Below are 16,382 nucleotides of genomic sequence, written 5' to 3' on the forward strand. Positions count from 1 at the left end.
ATAAAACAAAGCATAAAAAAGAAATAATCACACTTCGATTTGTTTAGTATGAGAGAAATTTGATCGGGTCTTCAAGACGTTTTTTTTTAACCCTACAACAATAAAATAGCATTCTTGGGATCCCTGTGGTGTCTATATCTTGCTTTCGCCTACCTTGAAGGACTGACACAGGGCCTAAAGTAATTCAGCAATGTAATACCCATGTTATAATAGCTGCACTAGCTGCTAGTAAGTTTCTGGTTTCCAATTGAAAGTACAGAGATTCTTATTTTGTAGCTCCTTACATGGCTTGCCTTACAGGCTCCCAGATATTTTCAAGACTATCTATCACACACTGAATCTACCCGTATGGGTAGTCAGTGCAAGAGAGGATGTTTCAAGTCCCTTCTTCTGTAAAGTTTTTGAGGAGTGCTTTGGAACAGGAGCTGTCCTAGTGTAGAAAATAAGGAAGATGACCTTGAATGAGATACGCAGGAGACACTGTCTGGACAAAAGGAGTTGAACATTTTTAAAGTCCACAACAGTGAGATAACATTTGGAAGTAGTTTGGGCAGATTCATCTAGCTTAATTCACTGTACCATAACAAGGAAGAAAAGAACCAGCACAATCAGACTTGCAAGATTCTATTATTGTAGTTATTATCCCAACTCAGTGTAGTTATTAACTACTAATACAAGTAGTTTCAGACTTTTGGTGCAGTTGATCTCCTGGTCTGGTACATCTAGTGGAGCTGCCACCTTATCTTCTCCCCAAGAAGTATTGTTTACTACTATAATGCTATAATTTAGGCAGTCCATTAAATTAATTCTAATTTGGAAGTACTTTAGAGGTTAATAGTCTGCTGCTCTACTGGCAGATATAGCATTGATTTCATTTATTATTTAATGCTACATTCTATAAACTTTTGTCTTATGGTTATTTTGTTTTAATGGATGTAAACAATTGAGATGCTGGCAGTTTATAGATAATATAATAATGCTAAATAAATTCAAGAAATTGAATGACTGAAATTCTTTATTGTGAAGTTTCAATATTTTTCAGAAGATTTATATGTTCATAGAACATGAAAAGTAGATTATAGGATTGTTTAACTGTTCATCTCTCACCCTGCTGTTTCAAATTCTGTTGTTAAAAAGAGCTACTTTGTGTATCTTTTATTCACACAATGTCAACATCAACCTTCCTTCCACTCATTACAATAAGGACTTCATTTGTAATCTCAATCTGCAATATGGGATAATATATTGGAGAATTTATGTTTCCATTCTTTTATATAGAATGCATTTGCACGGCGATATTTAATGTTTATTTAATTATCAATAACAACAAAAAAATCTCATCCATGTTACAGTGCAGGAAGAAAACCTTTCTTTTTTCTGTAGCTTTTTTCTTTCCTTCACCTTTAGCAGAGGTTTACAAGTCACATAATCATGTGAAATCATTATGAGAATTACTTTCTGGAATTCTCTATTGTCTTCCATAAGCATTTGTCACTTTTAACGTTCTCAGAACCATCACACCATCAACTGTAACCAGATATTTGGTTTATTGTCCAATATTTCTTTTTTGTTTTAAGAAAATAGGATAATTGTCATTTTGGACATTCATGGCAATAGATTGTTCATTGATTAAACAACTGATATTCTATTGTTCAGAAGTACAGGGTGTAAGAGAAATGTTTTGAGGCTTCAAACTGTTAGCAAGGCATATACCATGGATGTTTTGCTTTCATTCTTCTTCTTCAACCAATTCTTTTAAATAAGTACACATCACGTTCCATCTTAAAGAGAGGTATTCAGCAGGACACAGCAGGTGTCAAATAATCTTTATTAGCAAAGTAACTAATATCTTGGGGGCGGCAAATGCTTACATTTCCCTCCCACTCACTACTTAAGATGAGGATTTAATATGTTATTCTGGGGATGTGACCTCACACCACAGAAGAATTTAGTGGAGAGGAAGAGGAGGAGGATTTGGGTACAATAATTATTTATGCAGTGCTGTCACATAAAGTCACAAACCATCATAAAATAAGATCACACACTTATACAAAAAGTGTACTCTGATTTGTTTTTCTTCTTAGAGGATATTTTAAAATTGTGCTTATATTAGGCAAATGTGTACAAAGTGTGATATATATCTATATATGTGTTAAATGTTTGTTAAGCATTCAGAATACACTTGCTTAGCCCCAGACACAGGACAAATCTTATTTCCTGTTTCAGCCGAGCCCAAGGCCATCTACAGGCAGTAGCCACAGCAGTGGCAGCTCATATTTGTGTAACTTTTTTTGGCTTGCTAACAAAGAATAAAGGGAGACCGATATGATCATTTCAAACTTATTTGTTCTCATCAGTCAGCCATACCCTTCTGAGATTTGAACCTGGGCCGACTGTGTCTTAAGCAGTTGTTTTAACCCCTAGGCCATAAGTTTGAAATGATCATATCGGTCTCCCTTTATTCTTTGATAGCAAGCCAAAAAACGTTACACAAATATGAGCTGCCACTGCTGTGGCTACTGCCTGTAGATGGCCTTGGGCTCGGCTGAAACAGGAAATAAGATTTGTCCCATGTCTGGGACTAAGCAAGTGTATTCTGAATGCTTAACAAACATTTAACACATATCTCCCTTGCTTCTCAGCTAACAAACAAAGAGAGAGAGCCTGTGGCCTAGGGGTTAAAACAACTGCTTAAGACGCAGTTGGCCCAGGTTCGAATCTCAGAAGGGTATGGCTGACTGATGAGAACAAATAAGTTTGAAATGATCATATCAGTCTCCCTTTATTCTTTGTTAGCAAGCCAAAAAAAGTTACATACATACATACATACACACACACACACACACACACACACATATATATATATATATATATATATATATATATATGAATATGTATATATATGTATGTATATACTGTATATATATGTGTGTGTGTGTGTGTGTGTGTGTTTGTGTATTATTTCTCCCACCTCTTTTCTGAGCCTTGGGAAAGAAACAATGCTTCCACTTTATAGAATGTGGGGAAATATTTCTCTATGAGACTAGGCTCAACAGTGTTTATTATAGGATACTTAAGATCTGACACTACTATACAACAAATTTACATCGTCTTCCAGTGTGGTCCTCTGCCTCATCTGATGATTAGTTTAACTAAATTTGACTCTCTTTTTTAACAAATACATATTGAACTGGAACTATAGACCAGAGTGTATAGCTTAATTTATTGAAGGGGAGAATGTCATAGAATTAAAAAGAAAGACTAAGAAGGACTGTAACAAAAACAGGCTCAATCAGAAATGCAGTTCACAGTTCTACAAAGGACTATACTGCATATTTTATACTTTCATTGAATGGTCTTCTTCCTTCTATTTACATCCTTACTACAAAAAAATAGATCTTATAATCTCACTTTATTTTTGGGACAAATCGTTATATACAAAAAAATATCATCCTTCCTAGGGTCACGCATAAGTAATAAAATCCTAAGATATTAATTGTAACTATTAATAAAAGAAATATAAATTCTTGGTACACTCTAATCCAGTGATATTTTATGAAGTTCTTAGCAATCTCTCCTTCAGACCACATTTACCATTACTTTATTATTTTCACCATTATTAGGTGTCTACTAATACTGATAGATAAAACTTTCAGCATTCATAGGATCTGCTGTTAATGTGTGCAGAGTGCGAGTTACCCTTGATTTAAAGTTGCCCGCAACTGCACGTAGTGTCACTACATATCTACAGTGTGAAGTGGATGATGAGTAAGAGTAGATTACAGATGGCTATAGACAGGCCAATGCACACACTTCCCAAATACCAATTGTGTTTTGCAGAAATGTGCACCCCACACCCTGCATGCTGATTGGTCTTACATCTTGTTCTGTACTTTTCTGCTTAAGTGCCCCCTAACCAGAATGAGCATTTGCAGATGTATAAACACAACAGCTATATAACCAAGGAAGTCCTTGGTTTGTGTGTTTGTGTCCTTGTTCTTGGAACGGGTGGGGGGGGAAGATGTTCAACTTCTCTGTCTTGTTTTATTTTAGAAATCAACAAAGTCAATTCTCTTTTAAACTGCCCTTTTTTCAGAGAACAGAACATAGTTACACTACGCTGGAAATGTCCTCTAAGTGTAAGCAGTAAACCCACTAAACGATTTCTCAATTCAACTCCTCTTCACTTGGCTTTCTGTGCACTTGGAACCCTAAATTATAGGAAGGAGTGGGTCAGAGAGATGTCTCCGAATGTCCAAATGCTCAGATGTTGCCTCAAGGTGTTCAGGGAGAGAATGGAAACGAGATCCTTGGAAACGTTTCTGGTTATTAGGTATTCTCCAGTGAGGCTCTTGTTTTGACAGGATCTGTGGATAAAGCTCTTGCTGAGAATTGATTGCTACAGTATCATTTAAAGCCAGTGACAGGTGTAAACCACTTGACAACAACTTCCTAGATTTTACTGGTTTTTTTCCAATTTCACAGTAATTTGGAATCTAGTCAGGAAAGAAAAATAAAATCATATTTCCAATAATGTATTTACGGTAACACAGAATCTTAACAATAACATGAAAAGTCAGTTTTAAGAATCTATCATAATTATAGAAATATAGTTAGAGAAGCATTATGGTAATAAAATTAAAGAGAGATGAGCTACCCTTGGCCTATGGGCTACATGTAGGTCTTGCCAATAGTGCAACTTCAGATTGTGAAGTGAAATTTGGTGGTAAAATTGTTCAATTTTTATGTCCATTTTTCATCTCCCCATTTGCACACTATGAATTTGAAGTGAAGACTTGGAAGAACTGACGTCATATTATTTATTTGCATACAATCAAAAAACATATGACTATACCTTTCTAGATGTGCAATTTAAAGAAAACTCAAAGTGAAAAATGATAGTGGAGGGAGTTAATGCTACTATTTTAAATATAAAATAATTCTGAAATCTTAAACTTTTGTGGCTACGATTATAGGCAAACTGTAAAAGCCTCAGCTAGTTCTTAACTACTTTAGAGTTAAACATATTTTCAGAACTACAACACAAATGTCCTCTTCTATTTTGCTAAAAAGAAGGTTGCAATATTGGGCACATCTCCCTGAAAATTGGCTGTACTATGGTTCCCTGCATTGAACAAACAAGTGCTAAAATACAGCAAAGGGGAAAAGATATAATATACTTGATGCAAAATAGTTTTCTTCCTACAGAATATACCTTTGTTCTCCCCATCCTTTCCCCCCACTTTTGTTAATTGACCATGACTCAGAACAGACTTTTGTAGCAACAAAGTTCTTATCTGCTTCACTGAAAATGAATAATTCAGGTTCCTGCTTCCAGTGGGGGAAAATGGTAGTTTAATTATCCCTGGAGACTACATCACAGCTTGTTTTGCCCCCAGTTATGGAGGGGCGGGGTTGTTGTTGTTGTTGGGGGCTTTTTCTTTCTCTGGATTTAAAGGAGGAAAACAAAAATCAACCCATTTGTTTGGATTTTTGTTCCTCATGAGTCAGAAATGGATATTTTCCCACATGGTTGGTGAGTTGAGGGGGGTCTTTCATCTAGTTCACAGCTGTGGATGCGGCCTAAATTTATGGACACTAGAACCAATTTTCCTCATTTCTTATACACTTTTTGGATTAGAATTTCTTCTTCAGTTAAAGATAAAAGAGATACAGATGACTTTTTCTGTTTAGTGATATTTGTAATTTCTGGAATTATAATATCTAGAAAAATCTGAGAAGTTTATTGGTTTTGCTTGCCTCATAAAAAGTTGAGAACTAAAGAAATTAAAAGATTTAAATGGGAAAAAGTAGCCTTTCTTTTTAAAAGATTGAATAGGAAGAATCTCTTTTGTGGGACAGCTGTCTTGTTTATATTTCAGTTGTAAAACAAAACCTTAAAAATTGATTTCCAGAAAACAAAATGTCTATTTTAAAGAAAATGTTTGATTTAGGAGCCTGTGAAGTGCTTGAATTTTTTTAATTCCTTACTGGAGTCAGAAATTACTACTAAAGATAAACAAATGTCTCTGGAGACAACTGAGATGGATTCACTAGATTTACAAATACTATAGAATGATTATTCAAAAAATTGAAAAATACATTGTGGATTACTCTTTCAAGCTCAAATGTAAGAGATTTATTGGAGTTACTTGCTTATTGAAATTACAAATGGACTTCAAAGGCGATAAGAATTTTGACAAAATAAGAAAAGATACTAGAAGAAAACAGGACCCAGAATTTTATTTATGGGACTTCAGGATGATTGGGAGGAAAAAAGTAAAAAAAAAAAAAGTAAAAGTGAGTTATCTGATTATGGTTAAATAATGAGTTCTTATTTCTGATAATGTTGTATAGTTATCTAGATTGGCTAGTGCTTTTTTGGAAATATTTAATGGAGTAATGGATTAGTTTTTGATATCTAAAACTTTTATTTTTGGTAATATTTAATAGTTTTAAATTTCTTTTTTCTAATGTTTAATTGTTAAGAGAAGGATGAAGGGGAACATACACTAAATAGAAAAGGGACATGTATTCATGCTATTAGGTATTTTGCTATTTTTACTGGATCTTTGCTGATTAATGCAGAGAACTGAAGTTTACAGACAATTTATAGAAAATGGAGAGAATTATGGAATGAAGTATCTGGCTGTATTTTAAGAGAGTGATGAGTTGTTAAAGAAACTACTTTTGGACTTTTTGCAAGAAACTAAGAGATATGTAAGTATGATTTTGGGATTTGATTATTAGAATTACATGGGATTAAAGAATAGTAAGACTATAGTTAATTATAGAATAAGAGTTGGATTTTTTTAATTTAAATCTGTATCCAAAAAAGTTCTTTCCTTTGTCTTTTTTTTGTTTGCGCTTTTCAGTTATTTTTTGTATGACTCTTTCTTTTTCTCTTTTTTCTTGCTTCTTTACTTTTTATGCATTGTTTCAAAATAAAAAAAATATCGTATTTTAGAAAGCCAAGAAACTGAATGCCTTCATCTTACCTCTTTTAGGGGAGTCAATTCCTCTTCTCCCAGGGATGGATCGGGTTCTGTATTCCTTAGGTTCATGCTGTACAGAGATAAATTACGGGAGGAAGGCGAGATGGAGCTATACGCAGGTGGCACTTGAGACAGCTGGCGCTGTAGCAGCTGCAGAATGAGATTAATGTCGGAAGATATCCTGGATTCTAGTCTATATGAAAGAACATAGTATTTTCCCCTGAAGCATTTTGATTTCTGAGGCAGTACAGAAGATTTATTTAAGAGCAGCGTTAGTACAGAGTTAATATAGAACTCTTCCAAACAGCGAACTGGACAACAGTAAAAATGAGAAATCTGGTAACATCTTTTTGAACTAATAATCTAATTAAAAGTTGGATGTTTTTGATTCTATTCTATTCTATTCTATTCTATTCTATTCTATTCTATTCTATTCTATTCTATTCTATTCTATTCTATTCTATTCTATTCTATTCTATTCCATTCCATTCCATTCCATTCCATTCCATTTCTTTTGAAAACATGCCTTTTAATAAAATGTGTTGGTTGGAAAAGATGCTATCAGACTTTCTAATTTTTGCTATACATAGGCTAACATAGCGCTCTTCTTATAGTGTGCAACATCAACACTCTTCCCTTAAAAACTGAGCTTTATTTTCAGCTTCCAAAAACTTAATTATCACATCACTTAACAACCAAGATTCCTGTCCCAATTGTGGTCATAAGATGAGGACTATTTGTATAGTCTTAGAACCAGCAGGCCTCAAACTCACTCGGTCTTGTCAGAATTTAACTGAAACTTCTTGTTCCCATCCAGTCCTTCACAGCCTCCAGACACCATGATAAAACATTCCCAGTATTATTTAATTTAGAATAGGCATGAGAGATGATGCTACAGAGTTCAGTGCTCTCTCCTCTCCTATTCAACATCTGTATGAAGCTGCTGGACAGGCTCATCCATCGCCAATTACTTTCAGAAATTTGGAATGGTTTGTGGAATTCCAAAGCTATTAGAACTGGAACATTCTTATTTTCATATCTCTGAGTGACTGAATTTACCTGCTAAGCTGTGCCTGCAGGCATTCCAGCTTTGTTTCAATCTGCCGTGATCCATCCTCAGAGTTTAGAGGCATGCCCAATGGGCTATGTACCAAGGAGATGTGCTGGAAAGGCTCCGACAAGAGACTGGGCTTTTTTTTCTCCCAGAATGTGAATAGGTTGGAAACATCCAATGATGTTGCTGGAAGTTGAAAGAAAAAGGTTATCTATGTAAAATTGCATGGCCTGGGTCCAGGTTATCCAATGGGATTGGCCCATCCCATCTGTGTCAACAGAGGAGGTAGCTGTGGACCTTGTTGGTCAAAGAATTCCAGTTGGTGGGGTCCAGAAGAAGAGGTTTCTCTGTTGTGGCTCCTGCCCTTTAGAACATCTTGCCCTCTGGGATGAGATCTGCTCCCACCCTCCTGACCTTCCATAAGACCTGAAAACCTGGCTGTCAGTTGGCTTGAGGCCCTAAACAGCAAGCAGCAGCTATCACACTGGACCAATTGCGGATCCCACCTCCCATGCATCCCACCCCGCCTTTTAATTATGTTGTATTTTTATTGTTACCTTAGAATACATATTTTATAGTTTTATTGCTTTTAATATTGTAAGGGTCGCCTTGCACCCGAGATGGGTGGCAAACAAATTTAATAAATTAGCAAGTAATTAAAAGGATATGATTTTGTTTCAATATATATTTGTGGCATCACTACTGTATATCATTTTTCATTTTAAAAAGCTGTTTAATAAAATGAAACATCTATTTCTTTTAAAAAAGAAACATGATAAAACTAATTAAACCAGTTAGTATAAATCAGTTTATACTAACAGCATAAAACACTAAAGCTAACAGTGATAAATGAATTACAATAATTAGAGTTGATTCAAAAAAATCAATAGAAGGCCTGTTTAAATTTGTTTTTATTTTGGCAAAACCTATAAGGTTTGCTTGTCTTCTATAAAAAATTACAGAGGTTTTATGCAGTGGGTACCACTTTCAGCATGTTTACTTTTGCACTATAGCCAGATGAATGTAAATATAGTCAGCAGTATCTAAATATCAGGGAAGGCTGTAAAAAAGACAATACCAAATATATTTTATTTTTTATTTTATTTTAATTCCATTTATATCCCGCCCTTCTCCGAAGACTCAGGGCGGCTTACAAGCTTAGCAATAGCCTTCATTCTATGTATATGCCTGCTTATTAGGGCTTTCACACACACCCCAAGCGGCATTATTACAAAGTCAGCTTAATTGCCCCCAACAATCTGGGTCCTCATTTTACCTACCTCGGAAGGATGGAAGGCTGAGTCAACCTTGAGCCTGGTGGGACTCGAACCTGCACTAATTGCAGGCAGCTGGTGTTACTTAAGGAGGCATTAGCCCACTGCTCCACCAAGGCTCTTTTAAATATGCACCAAAGACATGCTGAAAGCTTGGGTTTCCTCTATTCTACCATTAGAGAAGACAGTACTCTGTCTCCAAATTTCTTCCTCTTGTTATTGAAGGGTTTTGCACATATATTCTACTGTTAAAAGTATAACCTGGCCATATTGAAAAGTAATGAATTAGAACATCTATAGGCCACACAGAAGGACAGATAAACTAAAAAAACTGTGTGCATGTACAGACATGCAAATCTAGACAGATAAAGTGTGTGTGCATATGTGTGTGTAGATTTGTTTGTTGGTTTATTTAAATCTGGAGCCACATGGGCAGTAAGTGAGCATTTTTAAGAAACCATTCTACAAATGTGAGGTCAGAACTGTTACAGAAAAGTCATATTCCTATTTTTTAGGAATATTATATTTATATTACTAATTTTGTCTGTTATATGTTATCACTTTTATGCTAATATTATAGTAAGAAAAATATTTTAAAATTCTTTTTGTGATCATCTTAAGTTTTGGAAAAGGACAAGTTTACCTTCATATTTTCTTCCTTTTTGTTCCTCCATCCTAGAATGTTCCAGCTTTTTTTCCCCTAATGTATCAGAAACATTACTGGATCTTTCTCCTATCACTGAAAAGATTAGCATCTCAGAAAAAGCTCAGCTAAGGTTGATCCTTGTTTGACCACAAATATACTTTGTTTAAAATAATTCCTATTTACAATTCTTAACATGTTTGTTAAGTGTCTCTTTCTCATCAAGTAGTATAATTTGTTGTATCCTATCCTTGATTGGTGTTAATCACCCAATCTCTTCTTCTCTAAATTTTATTAGAATATTTCCTCTTGTCATTATTTCTACATTTTCCTCTCCTCAGTTTGCATGGTCCTATTGATTTAAAAATTATATACTGTGCGAAAAGATGTAAAAACTTGTATCAATATGCTATAGGGAGGAAATTTATGCTAGTCTTCTCCCACTTCTGGAATATGAAACAAAATATTATGGCTTTTGCTATATCATAAGACCTGCAAATTTCCTTAATGCTGCTAAAACAGGTTTGTGCCTCATTGACAGCCTTGTCTGAAGAGGAAAATATCCTGGTCCCCTCTTGAGAAGATATTTAAAAGATCAATACTGGTACTTTGATCTGTATTCTTTTTAGATATCTTGATAAGCACATATATGATATTGAAGGGAAAGGAGCAGTGATTTTGAGAGTGAGGCCAATGGGCATATCTTTTGTCTTCCATTTCCTTGATTTTAATCTATATAAGAACTGCCCAACCCTGTTTTGGTGGTACATTTAGGATTACCAGATACCTGAAAAGAAAGAAAAAGAAGGACAAATGATGATGGGGAGAGGAGTTAAACTAACTGTTTAACTTTTGGCATTTGCAACAAAAATTACAGTGAAAGACTCCCCCCCCCAAGGGACATAGCTTGTGTATATGTAAATACATGTATATTGTGGGAAGTTGGCCCCCCAGAGAAGGTAATATTAAAAGGGCAGAAAAATATATTTCCTCAAAGGATCTTAAAGAGGCAGAAAAGCATGCCCAGTTTTTCTTAATAGCCCCAAGTCTCCCTCCCCCAAGCAGAAACCAGCTCTGTAGAAATGCAGATAATTTTGTCAGAAAGACTGGAGTCAGGAAACTGGGATTAGGAAGAAATATCCCTAGAATCAATACCAAAAATCTAAGAGTCATCATCCCCAGCCCCAGGGAAGCAGGATATGACCCTTGGGACATAATAAGATTAGCCCACCACCATCAGAATACCAGAAGAGCACACCCATACTCAGGTCAGAATACATGACACAGGAAATACAAAGCCTCAAACAGGAACAGGAAACAACTCCAAACAAAAGCCCCAAAGGGTATAAAAACCCACTCCCTACATGTGCTTTCCCCCCCCCCCCAGAGCCATCTTCCTGTCTGGCTCTCCTCTTCAATAAACTGCAACCTTCTTTCTAAGCAGTCGTCATGTTGTTTATTCTCGGCTTGGACTGAATCATGATGAAGACTTTTCCTTCAACAATATGAAAGTACTTTTCCATCATAAAGATTAGAGACATGAATGTCATAGAGACAGTTACAAGACAAAAATTTTCAGTGCATAATTAAGGTCTCATCAATTTCGGCAGTAGCATAGAAGGATACTAAACAACTTAAGGCCCACTTCCAAAGGTGTTAAACAAGGAATGCAGCTTGGCCCAGATGCAGTTTAACCTTTTTATTAATAACATCTTGGAATTTCTCCATTCTATTAATGTTCACATGCCAAGGATCTTTAACAGATACATCAACATTCTGTTGGATGCAGATAACATGGTTCTGATGGCATTTTCCCAAGTAGGCCTAAGAAGATTAATGAGGAAATTTAGTGCCTATTTAGTGCTTCTAAATAAGATTAAATCAAAGGTGGTGGTTTTGAGGGAAGGATAGCCCAAATGCAACTGGCAATCTGATGGGGAGCCTATAAAAATTCTTATATTACGGGGTGGATACAGTGTTAGCCAACCAGTTCAAATGACAACCAGAAGCTCTAAAATGCTTCCTATTTTAAAGATCCACAAAGCAAAAATTGTTTCAATGTTAACAAATGGTATAGATCTGTGGGGCCTAGCAAAGGCACACTTATTTGAACAAAATCAGGTGCACTTTTTAAGAACTATTCTACGGACCGATAGGAATACAACAGTAGCAGTGGTAAGAGTAGAAAGAGGCACCTCTTCATCTATAACAGTAATCAAAGTTTTTAATTATTAATGTATGGTTCTCTCAGTGGAACCTGACAGAGTACCAAAAATGTGCCTTAAAGAACAGATGGGCACACTTCAACCTACCACATGAATCAATCAGTTTCTCTAAATCATCTCACACCCTGGCCTCTCAACACAATGCCTGTCCTCAATCTGCCATCAGGTCAAGACAATATTCAAACAAAGAGATTTGGATGTTAACAGCTAAACTAATATCGAGTCACTTGCAAACATCAAGTTGTTGAAATACCTGGCCAAAAATAAAATGACCTTCCAAAGAGATAAATATTTGGCAATGGATTTGACTCAATATCATAGATAGCCCTTATCAGAGAAAGATTCAAGCTGCTAGATTCTATGATCAAATAGTGAAGTTAAGTGCCATATTTTGAGAGAATGTGTATTTGTGGAACATTAGAAATAGTAGACATTGGACATGTCCTATTCAGTTATCAATTATGCGCCTCAGCAATGATTCAAGTCTTACAAACAGAACCGTAAATGGGTTTCAAAATATTACCTTATTTTTTTCAAGGCACAAATATAAATGTAGTCACTAGAACTGTTAAATTATAGTCAGAGCTGTCCAATAAAGAATATGTTTTATAGAACACAGTGGGAATCATATGTAAAGGTGATGACTTCACTTAAACACACACTGTTTCTGAACTTTAGGATTCATTTTGTAATCTATCTTTGCATCCTACTTTACTTTGTGCTATTTTATCTTACTCTTTTATCTTTATCCTATGTTACCTACTATATTTTAGTCTATCTGATCTCACTGTAGCCTATTTTATTACATTTCACTCTGTCTTATCTCATTTTGTTATATTTTACTGTGACTGATGCTCATGGTCTGATATGGTAAAATGATTAATCAACAAAGTATTCTGCTCCTACAATTAATTATACTAATACAAAGGACTAATTTTAGGTCAAAGGGTTGAACTTGTTAACAGTTATTAGGTTGGCACTTATTAGGGTAAGTTAGTAATTATTAAAGAAATACTGCATTGCAGAAAAATGCTACTCAGAAAGAGAAAGCTTGTTAAATATTGAAAAGCCAGACAAGGCTTGGTTTTAAGGCTATGCTTGCCAGACAGAGGATAAAGAGAGGATATTCCCTTCTTTTGCTCAATGTCTAGAAATCTGTTGTGGGGGTTTTCAAACTGGATTTAACAGAACTATAAAAGTTGGATAGAATCAATGGGATTAAGAGTGGGGAAAAACCCTCTCAATGAGGAATTTGGGGAGGGAGATTCCTGTCTGCAATAGGCTAAGTCTTAATTCCTGGAGTAGAAGGTACTTTTTTAAAAAAACAAAACAAAACATAGTCTCGTGTGGATCAGGAATTTGTTTTCTTTTCTATAAAGGAAGAAGGGGAAAAAAACCTTTCCATAGGTGTAGAGGAAGCAGGTTGATAATCTTGGTAAAAGTCTGCAATAGCTGTTAAGAGAAAATAAAAGTGAAGTCAGTCCTAGAAAAGGAGAAAGCATTCAAAATCAGTCCACCTTGATTCTGTTTAGTGTAGGGATAGAGAAGAACTTCTGTTGATTTTCAAGATTGTTATTGAATCCTAAAATACATAACTATGCGGCCTGAAATTTTCATGAAATCCTCTTCCTGTCCTGTCCTATCTAAACTAAAGAAAAAGGGGTTTAAATCCATTGTAGAGGGGTTTTTTTCCTCTTAGAACCTAAGGTATAGCACTTGTCAGGTGACATTCAGAAGCTCCACCCTTTTTGCTCAAGGGTGTTGTGATTTGTTTTTTAACAGCAAATTAATTCTGCACCCTGAAAAACTTTGAAACTTATTTAGTGGGTCTCTGTCTGTCTGTCTGTCTGTCTCTCAGTGGCGTAGCGTGGAGGGTGCAGGGGGGGCCGGCCGCACCGGGCGCAACATCTGGGGGGACGCGCTCGCAGCTCTCTGCCCCTGCCTGGCTCGCTCACTCTCTCTCACTGCAGTGCTGGCTGTGCGAATCTGATCCAAGCCGCCGGGTCGCCGCCCACTGTGGAGGGGGGGTGCCAGGCGTGCGGTGCGGTTAGGGGGCACAAATTACTTGCCTTGCCCCGGATGCTGACAACCCACGCTACGCCACGCCACTGCTCTCTCTCTCTCTCTCTCTCTCTCTCTCTCTCTCTCTCTCTCACACACACACACACACACACACACACACACACACACACACAAAGTGAAAGTGTCTAAGATTCTTGAACCAGCCCTACTAGTTAATCATAAACCTCGAGTCAAGCAGATTATCTCATTTCTATACCCTATATGAGCAATAGCTACCCATACCTGCATAGGCAAGATTTTCATCAGTTACCAGTTGATTAGCCGTGGTGCCATCAGTGACCAGGTTTACCACAGTCGGGACAAAATCATTGTTTTCAGTATCTGTGAAAGGATCAATCTTGATGGGATTGGGCATCTTGGCTTCCTCTTCACTCATTTGGGAGCAGGATGTTGTGCTGTGCATGTCAGGATGCTGCAGTGGTGTAAATTCAGAGTATCCATGACATTGCTCCAAGTCTGAGTTGCCTGCACCCATGCTATCTGAATCTGTAGTAGGTATAAAGAATGCAGATAAGTTTCTGATTCTGAGACATGATTAAATACTGATAGAATGTCTCAAACCTCTACAAATACAATGGCCACAATTAGGCCATAAAAACATCTGGACATTTTAATATCCTGCATAGTGACGAGAAGTATAAAATATGTTGACTATTGTTTCACATTCAATATATAGAGCAACAAAAATACATTTACTTTGTGCAGGTTAATTTTATAAAAACTGGAATAATATAGTCTTTCTGGAATCTTTAAGCCAGATATAAGCAGAGAGGGTATATAGTATTTCTGTATAGGGAAGAATAATAGGAAAATATTATATCCAAATATATTGAAATATTGCATTTATCAACAATTAAATGAAAGAATTGATTTTTTTCTTGTGGTCTTAGACATCTTATTTAAAATCGTCAGAATGATGCAGTGAAATAAACCATGTTTTACAGGTGGAGACCTAAAGTTTATAATTCACATAAAACTGAATTCAAAGCCAAAGCCTTACATAATGTTTTTCTTCTTTAATCCAGAGTGCAATTAAGATGCACACTAGGAAGCTATTTTTACATTCCAAATTACACCTGATAAATTACAGATGATAAATCTGGGTAAGTGGCTGAAGTGACAGATTTGTCCTAATATACTTACAGTATAAAGCCTGATTCTCGAGATGTTATTGTAGTATAGTTCAGTGGTGGCGAACCTATGGCACACATGCCAGAGGTGACACTCAGAGCCCTGTCTGTGGGCATGCATGCCATTGCCCCAGCCTCACCTCCCCCCACAGCCCCCTTCTCACCTGCAGCCCCCCTGGAGTATAGTCACCCCCGAGCGTGGCCCACGCTGAGCAGTGCAGCCAAGGACATGGCACCCAGGCAGCGGGGACAAGACTCCACCCTTGCGCCCCATCACGTGCAGATGATGCTGCAGGGCACGGGCAGAGGGTGTGGCTGCCATGGCACTGCTGGGCTGCCTGGGCGATTTGCTGCAAGCCATGGAGGTAGTGGGTGACCCTGTGGGCGGGTGGGGGGTGGAGAGGGGCGGGGGCGGTTTTTGGGCACTCAATCTCTAAAAGGTTCACCATCACTGCTATAGTTCCTTTGCCTAGAGGTTGCATTGTCTGGGAGAACTGTAATTTAATACATTTGGAAGGTCCAGATTGAAAAATACTATTTTAGACATAACCACAAGGTGGCAGCAGCAAGACTTCTTACATTCCTTCTAATCTTAATGCCAGAACCTACAGTAGTACAGTTCCCAAGAGGTTAACTCACCAATTTTGTTAGCTTGGCAGGGGGAATGTTTATGATGACGTGTTTGGTGATAGTTGCATGTGTAGTCTTCACTGAGGAAAGAGCGAGGAATACTGTCTGCCTGAAGGAAAAACAGGGCAAGATATAAAATATAGTGGAAAAAGTAGTTCTGAGCAGCCAGAGAAATCCAAACTCTTATAATTATCCTAATAGCAGTCAAATAGGTAAAAAATATTTAAATATTCATGTTTTCAAGAGAACATAACCATAAAGTATTGCCAATATTATGCATAAATGCATTAAAATTGCTTGGGCTTTGATTAGCCAAGTAACATTGTAGAATATCGTAAAAGAAGTGATT

General features: G+C 36.6%; 1 protein-coding gene across 1 annotated transcript in view; it reads right to left on the reverse strand.

Moving 5' to 3' along the window:
- Window positions 1-4,022: 4,022 nt before the first annotated feature.
- Window positions 4,023-16,382, reverse strand: part of KCNH6 (potassium voltage-gated channel subfamily H member 6) — a gene marked incomplete at its 5' end in the record, with an annotated part of 128,000 nt that continues 115,640 nt past the window's right edge. Inside the window, 5 exons of the mRNA XM_083378529.1 lie at window positions 4,023-4,496; window positions 6,999-7,188; window positions 8,055-8,235; window positions 14,496-14,759; window positions 16,043-16,142. Of these exons, the coding sequence (XP_083234655.1) occupies window positions 4,212-4,496; window positions 6,999-7,188; window positions 8,055-8,235; window positions 14,496-14,759; window positions 16,043-16,142 (1,020 nt within the window). The 3' untranslated portion in view covers window positions 4,023-4,211. The remainder of the gene's footprint in view (window positions 4,497-6,998; window positions 7,189-8,054; window positions 8,236-14,495; window positions 14,760-16,042; window positions 16,143-16,382) is intronic.

Source organism: Vipera ursinii (genome assembly GCF_947247035.1).
Source record: "Vipera ursinii genome assembly, chromosome: Z".
Taxonomy (NCBI): domain Eukaryota; kingdom Metazoa; phylum Chordata; class Lepidosauria; order Squamata; family Viperidae; genus Vipera; species Vipera ursinii.